Source organism: Protopterus annectens, chromosome 4.part1 (genome assembly GCF_019279795.1).
Source record: "Protopterus annectens isolate FY-2018-M chromosome 4.part1, PAN1.0, whole genome shotgun sequence".
Taxonomy (NCBI): Eukaryota; Metazoa; Chordata; order Ceratodontiformes; family Protopteridae; genus Protopterus; species Protopterus annectens.
In genome coordinates this window covers 561,846,854-561,867,534 of record NC_056734.1, presented here as the reverse complement: position 1 = coordinate 561,867,534, position 20,681 = coordinate 561,846,854, and the positions used below count along the sequence as shown (strand labels likewise).

The following is a 20,681-nucleotide window of genomic DNA, read 5'->3' as shown; positions in this document are numbered from 1 at the left end:
ATTCCCAGGTTCCAGAGGGAACTACCCAGCCAAGACACCGTTCACCAGGAAAACCTCCAGGCCCACAGCTCTGCCTAGGTCTAGAAGACCCCCTAGAAGGCAACCTCCTCAGGCTAGACCTTCTCAGCCCTCCAGCTAAAGGCCCTCCTTTCCTGATAGGGTAGGTAGTGTCTGACTGCCTGCCAATACTACAGCCCCCACCCCCTTTCACCATTACCCTATCCATTTGCCTCTCACTGTCTCCCTACATGCTCTCCCATTGCCACAGACAAATGTGTTCTGTCCATCATTCAGAATGGATACTTTGACCTGTATCACCCCTCCCACACACACACACATGCACAAAACAGGGCATCCCGCTGCTTCCTCCCAGCCAGGTACCCCTTCTCCATCAGATCCTGCAAACCCTACTGCTACAAGGCACCATAGAATCAGTACCTCCACCAGAATAAAGAAAAGAATTCTACTCAAGAATCTTTGGTGCCCAGAAAGGAAGGACCATGGAGGCCAATCTTAGACCTCTCTCGCCTCAATCCTTCCTTTGAGTTCCTATCTTCAGGATGCTCACCCTCCCTACTCTTTCCTCTCATCCTTCTTCAGGGCTTCATGGCTACCCTGGACATAAAGGATGCCTACTTTCACATAAATATTAAGCCCACTTTCAGAAAATACCTCGGGTTCATGACGGGCTCATTTCACTTTCATGTCTGTGCCTTGCCCTTTGGACTTTCTACTGCCTACAGGATATTTACAAAATGCCTGGCTCCAGCCATTGCCTATTGCAGGGCAAAAGGAATTCAGATATTCCCATACTTAGATGATCTTCTAATCCAGGCAGAAGACAAGACAACTATTCTAAGACTCTGCCAGGACCACCTTGATACTTCTACAGTCTCTGGGATTCCTGAGAAACTACCGAAAATCTCACCTTAGTCCCACACAGGACATTGTCTTCCTGGGTTGCTGGATCACAAGAGACCTCATGAAGGCCTTCCTCCCAACAGAAAAGGTGATATCCCTTTCACGCCACCTTCTTGCAGCCCTGAAAACTACGGAGCTAACTGCAAGACCGGTCCTGAGGCTGTTAGGCTACATGGCAGCTACCATTCCCATGCTACCCCTAGCAAGGATGCATATGAGGAATTTGCAGTACCTTCGGTTGATGTGGACCCTGCACTCCCACCCGTTGGAGTTCAGAATTCCACTGCTCCCCTGTTTACATCAGGAGCTGAAGTGGTGGGTTTCTCAGGTAGCCCAGAACCCAGGCATCCCACTGCAAACACCCTCTCTGTCCCAGACCATTCACTCAGATGCCTCAGATCTGGGCTGGGGAGCAATTCTGGAAGAAAGGAAAGTACAAGATTTGTGTACAGACACAAATGAGAATATATAAACGTCAGAGAAATGAGGGCCATCCTCCGCGCTGTACAAGCCTTCCAGCCTTACCTAGAGCAAGGGCCTCTAAAAGTAACTGGCAACACTACAGTTCTGTGGTATCACAACAAGCAGGGACACAAAGTCTCACCTTCTATGCAGATTAGCTCTGCAGGTGTGAGAACTGGGTACCTCTTAGGGGATTTCCCTCCAGGCAGCCTACATTCTATCCCTGCACAACTCCCAGGCAGATCACCTAAGCAGAACCATTTCAAACAGCCATGAATGGGTGCTGCAAAGGGATGTATTCTTTATTCTGGTCCACAGGTGGGGTATTCCGCAAATAAACTGTTCACCTCCTCCATAAACAGGCAACTTCCTGGCTACTGCATCCGGACATTAGACCTCCAAGGCATTAGCAAAAGATGCCTTCTCATTAACATGGAAGGGGAAATTCCTGTATGCATTCCCCTTTTCCTTCTGATTCTAAAAATTCAGCAGGACTGTCTGAAAATCTTGCTGGCGACTCCCTACTGGCCAAGGCCGCATTGGTTCCCCCTTCACCTGAAGTTACCCCCCTCAGTGGACCTGCTCATACAGCACAGGGGGACTCGGATCCGCCCACAGTGTCAATCCCTACACCTCACCATGTGGCATATAGGATTTTGATCCCCTTCAGACACCTATATAACTAGGACGTGCACGATGTCCTGCAGGAGGCCAGGAAACCTAACACTAGGAAATCCCATCTCAAAATGGAAAAGGTTTTCTATCTGGTGTCACAAAAGGCAGTTGGATCCACTGGAAAGCTATATGCCTCTCATCCTGTCCGTACCTGTATGAACTCCTGCAAACAGGGTTGTCTTACTCATCCCTGAAGGCACACTTATTTGCCATCTCTGCCTGCCTTCCCATGGTTCCACTCCTTGTATCCAGACTCCCCTCCAAACTTTTCCTCAAGGATGTATTGCTGCACATGAGACCACCTCCCTGGGACCTTTTACTATGTTCTAGAGAAACTCACTCTAGCTCCTTTTGAACCAGCAGACAAGGCCCTCTTAAAGTTTTGCACATGGAAAACTGTATTGCTGGTATCTCTGACCTCTGCCAGAAGGGTTTCTGAATTGCAAGCTCTTTTGGCTATTCCACCTTTCTTAATTTTCCACCTGGGCAGGGTGACCCTCAAGTGAATGACCTATCCTTGAACCAGGCCATTCACCTGCCTACCTTCGTCCCCAACCCACAGGGGGATAGTGAGAGTGCTGCATTCCCTAGACGTCCACAGACAACTTAGGCTTTATCTACATGAAACCAAACCTTTTAACAAATCTGACAAGCTATTTGTCTCCTTCCACCCCACGGCCTTGGGGAAACAAGTGAGCGAGCAAAAAACATTTCGGCCTGAATCACCCGGGCCATTTCTTTCTGCTACCTATACCATGGCAAGACCTTGCAGGGCAATGTCAAGACCCACTCCACCTGAGCAATGGCCTCTTCTGGAGCCTTCTTTAAAGGGTTGGACACAAACGCCATACTTGAGGCAGCCACTTGGTCCTCAGTACACAGCTTCACCAAACACTACTGACTGTGGACCATATCTCCATAGCCTGGCAGGGTTTTCCAGGGCTGTCCTGCACTGATTCCTGGAAACTTCTAGGCCACCTCCCATTCTTTAGTGAGCTGTAGTACTCACCCACAAGTAGAATACTGCAACATATGAATAGGACATAGGAAAGTTGTGTAAAATCTTACCATAACCATAGATATCCTCTTCCATGTTGCAGTATTCCTTCCCTCCCACCTTCCCCTCTTGTATTACTGCACTTGTTCTCCTGGGTGACACTGGACAGCTTATGTCCTCATAGGACTGGCTCTGACTGGGGCTTATGTTCTGAGGGCTGGTGTGTCCAGACGTCACCTTTATGGCCCACATACCTGCTGCCACGTCAGACTTCCGCACCAAGAGGGACTGAAAATCTTAGGAAAACCTAGCCAGATTAATTGGAGGGGAGGAAGGGTAAAAACCCACAAGTAGAATACTGCAACATGGAAGAGAGACACATCTATGGTTATGGTAAGATTTTACACCACTTTCCTTTTTAGTTGTGTTGGCGAAAGTTTTTGGCTCTGTAAAGCATCCATAGTGTGTGGTGATTTTTTTTTGTGTAATTTTGTATATACAGGTCAAATTTAACATTATCCCAAATTTGTTTTGAGAAGTGACTTTACTGGTTGTACTATTAAAAGAAAGGGTTACATTTTGTTTCTCATGAGAGGTATAGTTTAGGGTTGAACATGAGTGGAGTTACAAAGCCATGTTTTACTATCTGCTAAAAATTTCCTTAGTAATTTTTTGAGATGTGTCATGTCAGGTGTTTGTGGAATCTTCTGCATGTTGTATTAAGGATGTTTGTTGGTGGCAGTGTTGGAGAGAGAATTTCAACTGTTAGTGACTTTGCTTAAACAGTCCTACTTAGTATATCGGCTAATGTGCTAAGTTCTTTAATGGGTCCCAGATACCTTCCCACCATCCCTAATGGCTTATCCAGCCCCTTCATATATCTATAATACTTAGTGTAGGTCTTTTTATATTTTCCATGGTTTCTATGTAGCGTGTTCTCTGGAAGAGGAGGTGAGCTCAGGAGCCTGGTGCACATTCCTAGTTCATTGTGTGGCAGCACCCAGATTTTGGAGAAAAAAATTGGAACAAGAGAGGACAAAACCCCCAAGGGAGGGGGTCCTATTATAGACCATCTGATAAAGATGTCACTGTTACATAGCTGCATAAGGTTAGGTATCCTTACTGTTTGTAGGAATGTGCTCACATGGTCCTTGGAGTACTGGTGAGTTAAATGACTAGGTACACTGTCCTACTTATGTGATATCATCGCATGCACAATTGGTGTTCATTCTCAAGGTACAGTACCTTCAGAGAAATATAGCTGAACTAGGAGATAAAAAAAGGTTTGCCATATTTCCCACGAGGATGGTTTTGCCTTTAGTTCAGTAACTTTCTGAACGCATTTGTTTATGAAGTCTTTGATAGAGCAGTATAACATTTTGGAGCTAGCATGGTTCTGTATAAGGGTTTATTAGTATCCTTGGAGTTGAATTTTAGTATTACATTTTTGAATAAACAAGTTTATTTTTTTCAATGTTGTGACCCTGTAGTAATGAGTGGAAGTGTAATTTTCTTTCTTTTTTTTCAGGAAGCTGTGCAGTGTGTGCAGGAAATGAATTCTGCACAGCATCTCTACATTTTTGTCAGAGATGGTATTGAGTCAACACTGGAAAGGAGTACAATAGCCCGAGAGCATATGGGTCTTCTTCTGCACCAGTTGGTTAAAGTTGGCATACTTCCCAGAGATCAGTACTACAAAGGGTGAGTTTTATTCATAGCATTACTTGACTATTTAAAAAAAACAATAACGTAGCACATCTTTTTAATGCTACCAGTTAGGCCTTGTCTGAAGTCATTCAGCAGTCAGTTTTGTGACTTAATCTCGCACGTTTCTAAACATATTGAACAAAGACAATTGGTATTTTGTTTCGGACTCCTGTTGTAAATCATTTACTTTGCAAGGAACCTTTCAACCCCTTTCAATTACATGTCACTGTCCTTCGTGATATGTTCTAATTACTCAATATCAAGTCTGTGGCAAATTATTTTTTAAAGCAGCATTGAATTTGTCCTGTTTCTACCAGTCATGATCCCAAGAACTCTCAGTGCAGCATGTTGCAGGCATCTCTGCAGGTATAACTTTGCATTGTTGTAACACATTGAAAGAACTTTTAAGTAGCTTCTCTGGTTTCCTGTTTGGTCCTTCCCACTATTTTGTTCTGGACTAAATAAAATGTGTGACTTAGTAATTTTTGTGAGTTTTTTCTTCAAATCTTTAGCTAAATGTCACATTGGCTGCTCTGAAGGTCTTGCAGAAGACATCCAAGGAAGAAATGAAATAAAAATTCAAGAAACGTCTTTTTTTTTTTTTTTTTTTTACAGGCAAAGGTCCTATCAAGACGCAGTTGCTGGTTGGAGGAGGAATTTTCTCATGCTCCCCTTTTTGCGATGAGAAAATGTGTCCTTAGCTGCAGTATTGCTTAAGATACAGCAGAATTCATTGTGTGGTCCTGGTCTCATTATGTCCACGATCAAGATGTTGGACCTGAATTTCCAGTTGCACTTTGCTAGCAGGCTCCTCTTCAGTGTCTGTACCTTTTTGAGCCCTCCTCTTGCCAAATCAAAGCTCGTGTCAAGCTCTACTTCAGAAGAGGGTTTGGGTTTAAAGATTTAACAGTAGATAACTAAACTGTCAGAAACCTGTAGCACCTCTCCCACAATGCAGAACCAGAGTGCTGAGAATCTCTTGAGTACCACCCGACATGCATTTACATTTCAGTGGCTTCCTTACATGTTTGATGACCTCATAGTTTGCCCCTGCCAGAGGTTGCCTGGGTATAGATTTCTGTTTAGTAGAGATTTGAGTTTTTTCATTTTTGAAGTAGGTAAGGAGGCAAGGATCCTCTCCTCCAACTGACTTTGCTTGAGTACAGGCCCTTAGACTAATGAAGTTCTCTGTGAATTAACCTGTTGGTACTTTCCTTTTCCTAGAGCAAAACTAGCTAATGATCTTAAGTAGTTACTTCATTTGTTCTGCAACCTGTGGGTATCTGATCCGACCTCGGATCCGAGCCGTCGGCTTCACTAACTAAAAGATGTTCTTCGTTCCCCATTGCTGCAGTCCTTACTATTGGGTATAGTCCGCATCCAGTCGGCCCGAATACCAGAGTATAAGGCTGACGTCGGTCAGGGCGCATTAGACTGACGTCAGTACGTCAGGGTACTAATGCGCATGACCGACGTCATATCCTCAGTCTTTTTTGCCGCGTGGTCCGATGCAGAAGCAGTTTTGCGAGTGCAGGTTGGCGTTCTGAAATCTTTCCGAGACCGGAGTTTCAGACCGAAACAGAGTTGGCTAAGTACCCCGTTGGGGAACATTTTGGTTTTTTCTTGCCTCAGTATTTTACCGGATGTCAGAAAAGTGAATAACTGTATTTCTTGTGGGAAACAGATACCTCATAGGGATTACCATACCTTGTGTATACCTTGTTTAGGGCCTGAGCACGACGTTGTTGGTTGCCGCTCTTGTGCTAGGTTTAACAAACGCACTATTAAGAGGAGGTTAGACTGTGCCAGGTTAGTGTTTGGGAAGCGTTGCAATTATAAAATGCCGTCGGATGCTCCGACGCCCGCTTCGTCCAAGAAGCGCAAGGACAAAACAGCGAAGCCTAGGGTTGATGAACCGGCAGTCCCGGACGCCGGTTCTTTAGGTGGCTCAGTGGAGCCAGAGGTTTTGCCAGGAGTTTCCATGGAGTCCCAGGCAGAAACTTTACTGTTACAGGATGTGCCTTCTCAGGAGGTAGGCCAGGCTGAGGGGCTTCTCAGGTGACTGTTCTTCCCTCTCTTCCCAAGGTAGTTAGAGCCTCTCCTTCTGTTGCCAAAACTTCTTTGAGAGGTAGGCCTAGTTTAGCTTCAGTAGGGGCTTCTCCTAGCATTTCGGGTTCTGTACCTAAGAAACATATGCTTAAAATGGCAGAAGATTTGATTACTATGATTAGAGGTTCTATGCCTGATAAGAGGCCTAGGGTGGAACCAGAGTTTGATTGTTTTGAACAGTGTTCAGAGGCTTCAGGGTCTTCATGGAAGACTTGCAGGAGTATCCTACTTATTCTGATTCTGATGTGGATGATTCCACTCCTACAGCTACTCCTCCTGAGGATTTCTCATTTTCAGAGACTCTGCATTCCATGAGGGAGCACTTTAAATGGGAAGGCCAGGATTACTCTGATTCCAGGAAAAGGCTTAGGGAATTCTTGTTTTTACCCCAGCATAGGCCCTTAGCTATTCCTCCTGTGTTGAATGTGATGGAAGATGTTTTTGCAGAGGCTTCCCTGAACCCTGATTCTTTGCCTCCTGCTCCTGTTAAGCCTGATAGGTATTATAGGGTGCCCGAAGCTCATAAGTATTTGTTTAAGAGTCCTAGGGCGGACCCAGAAACTATTTCTCAAGGTCCTAAAGGTGTTAAAGCTTCTGTGGTTAAAAATCCTGTTCCCACTGATAAAGAGGCAAGGGCTTTGGATAGGTGGGGAAAGAAAGTGTATACTTCTTCCACTCTAGCCATGAGAGCATTGAATTGTCAGTTTCACATGCTAAAATATCAGAATTACCTCCTTTCACAATTGAAATCTAAGGTGGATGCTTTGGCGGGAGGTTTTGAGTGTAAAGAGTTGCTGGATTTGGTTCATGTGTCTGAACAAGTGGGTAAGCATTCTTTGCAATGTGGTTTTGATGCTGTACAGGCCTCCTCGAGGGTGGCCGCTACTAGTTCTGTTCTTCGCAGGCATGCCTGGTTGAAGGATCAGAATTTAGCTGAGCATGTTAAGACAAGGATTTTGGATGCTCCTTTACAGTCTGATGTGTTGTTTGGATCGCCTGTGGAAGCAGTTTTAAAGAAAATGGAGGACAAAGCTAAGTCTATGCAAACTGTTAAAGATTTTTTACAGGTGCAGCCACCGAAGTTTAGTAGAAATTGGCCTGCTAAAGGGTGGACATATCCTGCTTATGATTCCCAGTCTAGGGGTAGGTCTAGACGTGGTAGGGGCAGGGCTCAAGGTTCTTTAGGCCTAGAACAGGAGTTCACCTGCTCAGACTTCTGGTGAGGGCAGGGTCAGTCCTTTCAGAACAGACCCAATGACCTGTCTTTTCAGCTGCCAGTGGATTCTCGTCTGGCAGCTCCTTTGGGAGGAAGACTGTCTCTTTTCAAAGAAAATTGGGATTTAATTACTCAAGACAAATGGGTGTTGGATATCATTCACCACGGTTACAGATTTTATTTCCATACAATGCCCCCTTTCAAAGGCATGCCAGACGTTCCTCCTCCACAAAGAAAAGAGGCTCACAAACAAGTTTCTCAGTTACTCCAGATGGGGGCCATTCAGCCAGTCCCTGTATCAGAAAGGGGCCTAGGATTTTATTCTCGCCTGTTCCTAGTACCAAAGAAGGGGAACACGTGGAGACCAATTTTGGATTTATCTCTCCTCAACACTTATCTGGACATTCCCAAGTTCAAGATGTTGACGTTACAACAGCTTTTACCTCTGCTGGGCAAAGATCACTGGATGGTAACTTTAGATCTCAAGGAAGCTTACCTTCATGTGCCTATAAGGCTAAGTTGCAGGCAGTATCTGCGGTTTCGAGCTGGAAATTCTCATTATCAGTTCTCTGCATTGCCCTTTGGCTTATCTACTGCGCCCAGAGTATTCACAAAGGTTCTGGCTCCAGTGATAGCTTACTTCAGGCTTCAAGGAATTCAAATCTATCCTTACTTGGACGACTGCCTGATTCTGGCTCAAGAAAAGGAAGACCTTGTACAGCATCTGGAACATGTTATAGCAGTGCTAAGATGCCTAGGGTATTCTGTGAACGAAATAAAGTCCAGTCTAGTACCCTCTCAAGACATGTGCTTTCTGGGTGTGAGACTGAATACAGCAGCCCAGATGGCCTTTTTAACCCCGGACAAACAACAGAGTCTATCACACTACTTCCGTCACCTATCTCATCAGTCCGTGCTGACTGCAAGGACAGTCCTTCAAGCATTAGGGTTCATGGCATCTTGTATTCTGGTGCTTCCCAATGCCAAACTGCATATGAGGAAGCTACAATGGTATCTCAAAAATGTATGGACACAGCACTGCCAGGATTTGGACACTGTCATTCAAATAATACCTTGCCTTCAAAAAGAATTTTTGTGGTGGGCTCAGGAATGTCACCTAAACAAGGGACTCTCTGTGACCCGGCCAGAGGCGAGTCAGATTTTAACGACAGATGCCTCTGACATTGCTTGGGGAGCTCATCTAAATGGAAAGTGGATACAAGACAAGTGGCCTGCCAGACTACTGCATCTACATATCAACATGAAGGAGATGTTAGCAGTCCAGTTTGCATTAATGGCTTTCAAGGAGTTACTTCTTCCAGGGCAGGTGTTGATTCTAACAGACAACACAACTGTCATGTGGTACATCAACAAGCAAGGGGGAACACATTCTTATCCTCTATGCAGGCAAGCAATGATTTTATGGGAGACTGCGCTCAGCTTGCAACTAACTCTTCAGGCAAGGTTTCTGCCAGGAGCACAGAACTCCTTAGCAGATGTGTTAAGCAGACAAATCATGGATCCCCACGAGTGGAAACTGGATCTTCATGTATTTCAAAAATTGACAGTGTCATGGGGAACTCCAGACATAGATCTGTTCGCTTCTCCACTAAACCACCAGCTGCCACAGTATTGCACAAAGGGGTTTCATCACACAGCTTGGAAAGTGGATGCTCTGTCTTTCAGTTGGAAAAACCTTCATGTGTATGCCTTTCCTCCTCTACCTCTTCTTCCAAAGGTACTATTAAAGGTCAGACAAGACAGGCCAAGGATGATTTTGATAGCTCCAGATTGGCCTCGCAACACTGGTACCCACTCCTCCGGAGTCTGGTAAGGAAGCCTCCATGGCCTTTGCCTCTGATTCCTCATCTGTTATCTCAGCAGGATGGTCATCTGCTCAATGTCAAGCTTCACTCTCTTCATCTAACAGCCTGGCATATTCTGTGTTGAAACACAGCAGGTCTCAACTTCCTCAACAAGTTTTAAATGTGATTATGGAAGCTAGAAGGCCTAGTACAAGGAAAGTGTACGCAGAAAAATGGAAGAGATTTTTATTTTGGAGTACAGCAAAGAATTTGCAGGTTTCTGAGCCTAATTTGAGTGCGGCTCTTCAATACCTTACTGAGTTATTGGACAAAGGTTTGTCCTTCTCTTCTATTAAGATTCATGCTGCAGCAATTTCAGCTCACTATGATTGTGACCCACCATTGTTTTCACATCCTTTGTTCAAGCAGTTTCTTAGAGGGGCAAAGAATATAAGGCCCCACGAGAGCTCCTACTCCTGCTTGGGATCTCAATTTTGTGTTGGAAAACTTACTCTACAACCTTTTGAGCCTGCGGCTACTGCTGAATTGAAATACTTGTCATGGAAGACTGCTTTTCTGTTGGCTATTACTTCTGCAAGAAGGGTGTCTGAGTTGCAGGCCCTTATGGCAGTAGAGCCATTTTTGATTTTCCATAAGGATAGGGTATCATTACGTACTAATCCTTCCTTTATGCCTAACGTGGTTTCTAGTGTGGCTTTAAACCAGACTATTCATTTGCCTACTTTTTATGCAGACCCCCAAGATAAAGGGGAAAAGATTTTGCACACTTTAGATGTACACAGGCAATTGCGTTATTATTTAAGCAGGACTAAGGATTTTAGGCAGTCTCAGCAGTTGTTTGTTTCTTTTGCTTTGAGTTCAGGGCAAGCCTGTGTCAAAACAAACTATTTCTAGGTGGATTGGCTTTTGCATTGCATTTTGTTATTCCCATCATGGCAAAGAGATTCCAGCTGGGATTAGGCCTCATTCCACTAGGGCTGCTGCCACTACAACAGCATTTCTAAGGGGGGTGGCAACTAAGGATATTTTGGAAGCAGCTACTTGGAGTTCAGTGCATACTTTCTCTAAGCATTATCACCTTCCTATCTACTCTAAGTCTAGGGCTGGTTTTGCCACAGCTGTTTTGCAAGGCATGTTGTCAGCTCCTGCTTCTTTATGATTTGCCAGCCTCCCTTACCTCTGCTTTGGGATTCTACCCAATAGTAAGGACTGCAGCAATGGGGAACGAAGAACATAGTACAGTTTTGTACCTACCATAAATGTAGATGTTCGAGGATCCCATTGCTGCAGTCCAATCCCTCCCTCCTTCCCCTCTGTGTTTAGGGGTGGTTGTGTAGGTGGGTTTCATGCTTATATTTTTTGTATATGTTCTTGTATATATTGTGCATATTTTTGGTGCAGGTATTTTGGGCCTTGTCTTTTTAGGGTCTTCTGACATCTGGGGCAAGAAAAGACTGAGGATATGACGTCGGTCATGCGCATTAGTACCCTGACGTACTGACGTCAGTCTAATGCGCCCTGACCGACGTCAGCCTTATACTCTGGTATTCGGGCCGACTGGATGCGGACTATACCCAATAGTAAGGACTGCAGCAATGGGATCCTCGAACATCTACATTTATGGTAGGTACAAAACTGTACTATCTGAGCTCCTAGCTCCTCCCCCTACCCATAATCCCCCGCTGCCTACTGTATTACCTCAGATCGAGTTTGCGCAGCTGAAGCAGCTACTTGTGAAGAGCTCCGTAGGCTTGGTGAGATTGTTACCTTCCTTTTTTCTGTCTGCGAAAATATCTTTAAATTTAAATTTTTAGTTAGCGTGTATTGTGGTGTCAGTTCCCCTAGTAGAATTAGAGTATTGGAATCCCTTTTCTGTGGTAGTTTTATTCGTAGTCGTTAGCGTCGCGTGTTGTTCCCCTCCCCCCTTAGGTTTTGGGTGTGTGTATCTGTGATGGCTGAAGGGCCCAAGGCCGTTTTTTCTAAGTGCTCTGAGTGTGGCCATAAGCTTTCCCCAGCTGATGGCCACACTCGGTGCGTTTTGTGCCTGGGAGTGGCCCATTTATCAATGGCTTGCCAAGTTTGTGCAGCCTTTAATCCCTGGGCAATTAGGGACAGAAAAAACAAGCTGATCCTGGCAGGCTTACTTCCCCAGGACTCTGCTTCTTCTTCATCCCCCTCGAAGGCTCAGGCTGCTTCCGTAGCCCCGGTGCCTTTAGCTCCCCCCGCTCTGCCTGGGACTCTAACTCCCTCTGCTGTGCAGGGTTCGGGGGACTATAGTGCTTCTGTCTCTAAAGATAAGAGACATAAAGAGAAAGATAAGCACAGGTCTCATAAAAGGCGGGCTGAGGCTCACCCCTCAGCCCCCCCCCATCGAAAGTTAACTCTCCCTCGAGGGTCTCCGGATCCTCCCCCTCTCAGCTCCGTTCGCCTTGTTTCTCGCCGGAGGAGCACCGGTCTCCTTCGAGGTAGTCGAGGCGGCCCTCCCGGCCCGCCTCGAGGACTTCCTCTAGATCGACCAGGAGCCTTACCGACACATAGATCGGATGATGCATCGATTCCTGCAGACCCAGATGCAGATGGGGGTGCTCTTGCCCCCCCCCCCCTCAGGGGGGGGGGGCGCAGCCCCTCTTTGCTCTGATCACTCCTTCTCCGACCTGCTTTATGGTTTTGGAGTCATCGGATCCGGGCCCTTTCGGAGCCGGGGTTTCGTCGGCGCCGATAGTTTCGGTATCTTCGCCGACCGTACCCTCGAGCGTGTCTTATCCTAGCTCTCTGGGCTGAGCATCTGATCTGTGGGGATTGGTGCGTCTCCGGTGCAGTTTAGGTCGGAGCACACTTCTCTCTCTGATCAGACTGCTTCGGCTCCGACGCCGATCCCTGCTTCGTAGCTAAGGAGACTACTTTCGGAGCATGGGGAAAGTAGTTCTCCTTCGGCTTTTGAGGTAGTGGAGAGGTTGCTTTCGAGGTCTTCCAGATCCCCGGTCCGGGCCTCGGATCCTCCCGCTCCCCCTATGCATGTGGGTCTGTCCTCCTCCATCATCCATCCTATGGGACAGCCTGCTCAAACCCTCCAGTTAGTTCCCTTGGAGGAACAGGACCCCGTGGGTGAGCCCTCCTCGGACAGTCCCACCGAGGAGGTGCCTCGCAAACGGCAGTGTAAAAGGAGGCACCTGGACTCCCCTCAGTCCCTCACCACGGATACGTATTTGGATGAAGGGGAAGGTTCCCCAAGGTCACCCCCCTCCGAGGATGTCTCCTTTGGAGACATCATGGAAATGTGTATTTAGAGGGGAGTGGTCTGCCCAAAAACCTTCCTCAGATGAATCTGTGTTCCTGGAGGCATTTGAGGCAGGCCCGTCTACCTCCTGGGTGTCCCCCCTGTCTGACCCCCTGGTGGACTTAATCACTACCAGGGCGTGGAAAGAGACAGACACCATGGAGCCAATCCCCAGACGTCACGACCAAGTTCTTAGCCCCCCCGCAGATAGGCAGTCCTGGGCTAAGGGGTCCCCTGTTGATGCCATGTTTGTGGTGGCCGCCACGAAGAAGGAACTCGCACAGGAGAGTTCCTCGGTCCATCCTCCGGATAAGGAATTTCGGGCAATGGACTGCATTGGAAAGCGGATGTTTTATTCAGCAACCTTCTCCATAAGGGCGCTGAACTATATGGCACACATTCAAGCTACAGCGAGACTTAATTAAGGAATGCGCTGCAGCCCCCCCAGAGTCCATGACGGTCGCGGATAAAAGCACATTTGCGACTCGTGTGGCCACTCTTAAGTCCATCTCTAACACGATGTTCTTCATCTCACATTGCTGCAGTCCTTACATATGGGTAGTCCGCTGTCCTCGGTCGGCCCGAATACCAAAGTATTAGGCTGACGTCGGTCAAGGCGCTTAAGACTGACATCAGGACGTCAGGGTACAAATGCGCATGACCGACGTCATATCCTCAGTCTTTTTTGCCGCATGGTCCGATGCAGAAGCAGCGTTGCAAGTGCCGTTCGGCGTTCTGAAATTTTTCGAGTTCGGAGTTTCAGACCGAATCAAAGTTGGCTAAGTACCCCGTTGGGGAATATTTTGTTTTTTTCTTGCCTCAGTGTTTTACCAGATGTCAGAAAAAGTGAATAACTGTATTTCTTGTGGGAAGCAGATACCGCATAGGGATTATCATTCTTTGTGTATTCCTTGTTTGGGGCCTGAGCACGACGTTGTTGGGTGTCGCTTTTGTGCTAGGTTCAATAAGCGCACTATTAAGCGAAGGTTAGATTGTGCTAGGCTGGTCTTCGGGAAGCGGTGCAATTATAATATGCCGTCGGATTCTCTGGCGCCCGCTTCTTCGAAGAAGCGCAAAGACAAAGCAGTTAAACCCAGGCAAGAAGAGTCGTCCGTTCCGGACGCCGGTTCTTTAGAGGCGCCAGTGGAACCGGTGGTTCCGACGGAGGCTTCTCTGGAGTCCCAGGGGGAGACTTTGATATTGCAGGATGTGGCCTCTCAGGAGGCAGGTCAGGCTGAAGGGGCTTCTCAGGTTACTGTACTCCCCTCCCTTCCTAGGGTGGTTAGGCCCTCTCCTTCTGTTTCCAAGGCTTCTCCCAGAGGCAGGCCAGGTTTAGCTTCTGTTGGTGTCACTCCTAGTGCAGCAGGGTCTGTGCCCAAGAAGCACATGCTTAAAATGGCAGAAGATTTGATTACTCTGATTAGAGGTTCTTTGCCCCCTCCTGATAAGAGGCCTAGGGTGGAGCCAGAGTTGGGGAGTTTTGAGCAGGCTTGGATGTTTCTGAGTCTTGACTGAAGACTTGCAGGAGTACTCTCCTTATTCTGATTCTGATGCAGATGATTGACTCCTTCTGCTTCTCCTCCAGAGGATTTTTCTTTTTCAGAGACTCTTCATTCCATGAGGGAGCATTTTAAGTGGGAAGGTCAGGACTTCTCTGATTCTAGGAAAAGGCTTAGGGAATTTTTGCTTTTACCCCAGCATAGGCCCTTGGCTATACCCCTGTTCTGGATGTTGTGGAAGATGTGTTTGCAGAGGCTTCACTTAATCCTGATTCTCTGCCTCCTGCTCCTGTTAAACCGGATAGGTATTACAGGGTGCCTGAGGCTCATAAATATCTTTATAAGAGTCCTAGGGCGGACCCAGAAACTGTTAGTCAGGGACCTAAGGGTGTCAAGGCCTCTGTTGTAAAAAATCCGGTTCCTCCAGATAAAGAGGCCAGAGCTTTGGATAGATGGGGAAAGAAAGTCTATACATCTTCTACCTTAGCTATGAGGGCTTTGAATTGCCAGTTTCATATGTTGAAATATCAAAATTATCTTCTTTCTCAATTGAAGTCTAAGGTGGATGCTCTGGCGGAAGGCATTGAGTGTAAAGAATTACAAGATTTGGTGCATGTTTCTGAACAGGTATGTAAGCATTCTTTACAATGTGGTTTTGATGCTGTACAGGCCTAGTCTAGGGTGGCTGCCACTGGTTCAGTTCTTCAGCAGGCATGGCTGAGGGATCAAAATTTATCTGACCATGTTAAGACAAGGATTTTGGATGCTCCTTTACAGTCTGATGTGTTGTTTGGTTCACCTGTGGAGTCAGTCTTGAAGAAAATGGAAGACAAGGCTAAGTCTATGCAGGCTGTTAAAGATTTTTTGCAAGTTCAGCCTCCGAAGTTTAGTAGGAATTGGCCTGCTAAGGGGTGGACGTATCCTTCTTATGATTCTCAGTCTAGGGGTAGATCTAGACGTGGTAGGGGCAGAGCTCAGAGTTCTTTCAGACCTAGAACAGGAGTTCACCTGCACAATCTTCGGGTGAGGGCAGGGGCCAGTCCTTTCGTAAACAGGCCCAATGACCTACCTTTTCAGCTGCCAGATCTTTCTTGCCTGGCAGCACCTTTGGGAGGAAGGTTGGCACTCTTCAAGGAAAATTGGAATTTGATTACCCAAGACAAATGGGTATTGGATATCATTCACCGAGGTTACAAGTTTTATTTCCATACCTTGCCTCCTTTCAAAGGCATGCCGGACGTTCCTCCTCAGCAAAGACTAGAGGCTCACAAACAAATTTCTCTGCTACTTCAAATAAGGGCCATACAAACGGTCCCTCTGCCAGAAGTGGGCCTAGGATTTTATTCTCGCCTGTTCCTAGTACCAAAGAAAGGGAACACGTGGAGACCAATCTTGGATTTATCTATCCTCAACACATATCTGGACATTCCCAAGTTCAAAATGTTGACGTTACAACAGCTTTTACCTCTGCTGGGCAAAGATCACTGGATGGTGACTCTGGATCTCAAGGAGGCTTACCTTCATGTTCCTATCAGGCTCAGTTGCAGAAAGTATCTGCGTTTTCGGGCTGAGACTTCTCATTATCAGTTCTCTGCATTGCCCTTTGGCTTATCTACTGCGCCCAGAGTGTTCACGAAGGTTCTGGCTCCAGTGATAGCTTTCTTCAGGCTAAGAGGAATACAAATCTATCCTTATTTGGACGATTGCCTGATTCTGGCCCAAGGAAAGGACGAACTTCTTCATCATTTACAGTATGTGATAGCAGTGTTAAGATGCCTGGGGTATTCTGTGAACGAAATAAAGTCCAGTCTAGTACCCTCTCAGGCCATGTGCTTTCTGGGTGTGAGACTGAATACAGCATCCCAGATGGCCTTTTTGACCCCGGACAAACAAAAGAATCTTTCTCTTTACTTCCATCAATTGTCTCGTCAGTCCAGGCTGACTGCAAGGACAGTCCTTCAAGCCTTGGGGTTCATGGCATCTTGTATTCTGGTACTTCCCAATGCCAAACTGCATATGAGGAAGCTACAATGGTATCTCAAGAATGTATGGACACAGCACTGCCAAGATATGGACACTGTCATTCAGATAATACCTTGCATTCAAAAGGAATTTTTGTGGTGGGCTCAGGAATGTCACCTAAACAAGGGACTCTCTGTGACCCGGCCAGAGGCGAGTCAGATTCTAACGACAGATGCCTCAGACAAAGCTTGGGGAGCTCATCTAAATGGAAAGTGGGTACAAGACACGTGGCCTGCCAGACTTCAACATCTACATATCAACTTGAAGGAGATGTTAGCAGTCCAATTTGCATTAATAGCTTTCAAGGATTTACTTCTTCCAGGGCAGGTGTTGGTTCTAACAGACAACACAACTGTCATGTGGTACATCAACAAGCAAGGGGGAACGCATTCTTATCCTCTATGCAGACAAGCAATGATTTTGTGGGAGACTGCTCTCAGTTTATAGCTAAATCTTCAGGCAAGGTTTCTGCCGGGAGCACAGAACTCCTTAGCAGATGTGTTTAGCAGACAAATTATGGATCCCCACGAGTGGAAATTGGATCCTCATGTATTTCAGAAATTGACAGTGTTATGGGGAACTCCAGACATAGATCTGTTCGCTTCTCCACTAAACTACCAGCTGCCAAAGTTTTGCACAAAAAGGTTTCATCCCACAGCCTGGAAAGTGGATGCTCTCTCATTCAATTGGAGCAATCTTCATGTGTATGCCTTTCCACCTCTGCCTCTCCTCCCAAAGGTACTCCTGAAGGTCAGACAGGACAAGCCAAAGATGATTTTAATAGCTCCAGATTGGCCTCGACAGCACTGGTACCCATTACTGAGAAGTCTGATGCAGGAGCCTCCATGGCCTTTGCCTTCGATTCCACACCTGCTGTCTCAGGAGAACAGTCATTTACTCAATGTCAAACTTCACTCTCTACATCTAACAGCCTGGCATATTCTGTTTTAAACCCTGGAGGGTCTCAGCTTCCACAGCAAGTTTTGAATGTTATTTTGGAGGCCAGAAGGCCTAGTACAAGGAAAGTGTACTCAGATAAATGGAGGAGATTTTTATTTTGGAGTACAGCAAAGGAATTTGATGTTTCTAAGCCTAATTTAAGTGTGGCTCTTCAATATCTTACTGAGTTACTAGACAAAGGTTTGTCCTTCTCTATTAAGGTTCATGCTGCAGCAATTTCTGCTCACTATGACTGTGACCCACTATTGTTTTCTCATCCTTTGTTTAAGCAATTCCTTAGAGGGGCAAAGAATATAAGACCCCCACGTAGAGCTCCTACTCCTGCTTGGGATCTCAATTTTGTGTTGGAGAAACTCACTCTACAATCTTTTGAGCCTGCAGCTACTGCCGAGTTGAAATATTTATCATGGAAGACTGCTTTTTTGTTGGCCATTACCTCTGCGAGAAGGGTTTCTGAATTACAGGCCCTTATGGCGGTTGAGCCTTTCTTAATTTTCCATAAGGATAGGGTATCTTTGCGTACTAATCCTTCCTTTATGCCTAAAGTGGTTTCTAGTGTGGCTTTAAACCAAACTATTCATTTGCCTACTTTTATGCAAACCCCCAAAATAAAGGGGAAAAGATTTTGCACACTTTGGATATACACAGGCAGTTGCGATATTATTTGAGCAGAACTAAAGGGTTCAGGCAGTCTCAGCAGTTATTTGTTTCATTTGCTTTGGGTTCTCAGGGCAAGCCTGTTTCAAAACAAACTATTTCTAAGTGGATTGGTTTTGTATTGCTTTCTGTTATTCCCATCATGGTAAGGAGATTCCAGCTGGGATTAGGCCTCATTCCACTAGGGCTACTGCCACTTCTACAGCTTTTAAGGGGTGGCTACTAAAGATATTTTGGAGGCAGCTACTTGGAGTTCAGTGCATACTTTCTCTAAGCATTACCACCTTCCACTTTACTCTAAATCTAGGGCTGGTTTTGCCACTGCAATTTTACAGGGCATTTTGGCAGCTCCTAATGCTTTATAGTTTTGCCATCCTCCCTTAACTCTGCTTTGGGATTCTACCCATATGTAAGGACTGCAGCAATGTGAGATGAAGAACATAGTACAGTTTTGTACCTACCATAAATGTAGATGTTCAAGATCCACATTGCTGCAGTCCAATTTACCTCCCTCCTTCCCTCTGTAGTTAGAGGCGGTGGTGTGGTTTGGGTTGTGAATATTGTAAATATTGTAAATAGGATTAGTGCAGGGGTGGTTGGTTGTTTTTTGCTGTCTTTTGGTTTTGGCCTTTCTTTTTAGGGCATTCTGACATCTGGGGCAAGAAAAGACTGAGGATATGACGTCGGTCATGCGCATTTGTACCCTGACGTCCTGATGTCAGTCTTAAGCGCCTTGACCGACGTCAGCCTAATACTTTGGTATTCGGGCCGACCGAGGACAGCGGACTACCCATATGTAAGGACTGCAGCAGTGTGAATCTTCGAACATCTACATTTATGGTAGGTACAAAACTGTACTTTCATGCGGTTACACACTCATGCTACGGAGGGAGCCGCTAGGGCTAGCGGCGCCGGGGTAGTCTTGCGGTGTCCCACCTGGCTCCGCCTTTGCGATTTCGCAGAACCCTTCAAGGAGTCCTTCGCGAATGCGCCCTTTGACTGATCTTTGCTTTTTGGCAAGACTGTACGTGAGACACTGGTCCAAAGCGAGAAGGATGGGCAGACGCTGTCTGCCGTCTGGGTCCACTTCTCGAATCCCCAACGATCCTTTTCAAGGATTTAGAGGGGACAAAAGAAGTTGTGGTTCCGCAAGTCTCAGCAGTCCCATCCGGCTTCGGACCCCTCGTCCTCTAGCGGCAGAGGAGGACGTGGGGGACCACGTAACTTTGGGTCTAGGGAACCTTTCTCGGACAGGCCCGCGCAACAGGCCTGAGGGCTTACCTGGCTGTCCCCCTCTGGAGGCAGTCGGGGGGGGGGGTGTTTATCGGAGCATCTGTCAAATTGGGAGTCCATCACGACAGATCGATGGGTGCTCCGAATCCTATCCAGAGGTTACACCATTCCCTTCATGAACCTACCCCCCCCCCCCCCAAAGTCAGGCACCTCCCTGATGTCCCCACCCGATCAAAGGGAGGCAGCAGCTTCAGAGGTGTCAAAGCTGCTAGAAAAAAGAGCCATCCAGCCCGTCCTCCCAGACCAGTCTGGATTGGGCTACTACTCCAGGTTCTTTTTGGTGCCAAAGAAGACTGGGGACTTAAGACCGATTCTAGATCTCTCCGCCCTGAACCTGTTCGTCCCCAAGGAGGAGTTCCGGATGGTCACTCTTCAGTCTATTCTTCCCCTTCTTCAGGAGAACGACTGGATGTGCTCCATAGACCTCAAGGATGCGTACTACCACATTCTGATGGACAGGTGGTGCAGGAGGTTTCTCAGCTTCCGGCTGGGAGACTGTCATTATCAATTCAGTTTTCTCCCGTTCGGCCTCACCTCAGCCCCCAGGGTGTTCACCAAGGTCATGGCAGTGGTTGCAGCCCACCTGAGACTCCAGGGCATTCAGGTGTTCCCGTACCTGGACAACTGGCTCCTTGCCGACCCCAACAGGCATCAACTCTGCGTTGCAAGGGATTATGCTCTAACTCTCGCCCAGAGTTTGGGCATATCAGTGAACCTTCAAAAGTCCTTCCCTCAACCAGTGCAGGTTTTGGAGTTTATAGGGGCCAAATTGGACACGCACATCTCTCGGGCCCTCCTAACCCCAGACAGGCTGAACAGCTTATCGCATCAGATCTTAGCCCTTCTTCGAAGCCCAGCTCCTGCGGCGGAGTTAGTCCTGAGGGCACTGGGGTCTATGGCAGCGGCCATCGGTCTCTCTCTTCATGCACGCTTACGGATGAGGATCTTAGTGGACTCTTCAAGTTCATTGGTCACTAGTGTTTCACCTGTTGAACACCCCTATTCCACTGAGCAGAATTTGCAGGGACTCCCTCCTTTGGTGGCTTCACTCGCGGGAGCT

At 46.8% G+C, this 20,681-nt stretch overlaps 1 protein-coding gene across 1 annotated transcript in view; it reads left to right on the top strand.

The window, feature by feature from the left end:
• The window catches only part of LOC122801252 (eukaryotic translation initiation factor 4 gamma 1-like), a 2,968,223-nt gene that overhangs the window by 2,480,793 nt on the left and 466,749 nt on the right, over positions 1-20,681 (top strand). The window contains exon 24 of the mRNA XM_044070804.1: positions 4,584-4,756. Within this exon, the coding sequence (XP_043926739.1) occupies positions 4,584-4,756 (173 nt within the window). The remainder of the gene's footprint in view (positions 1-4,583; positions 4,757-20,681) is intronic.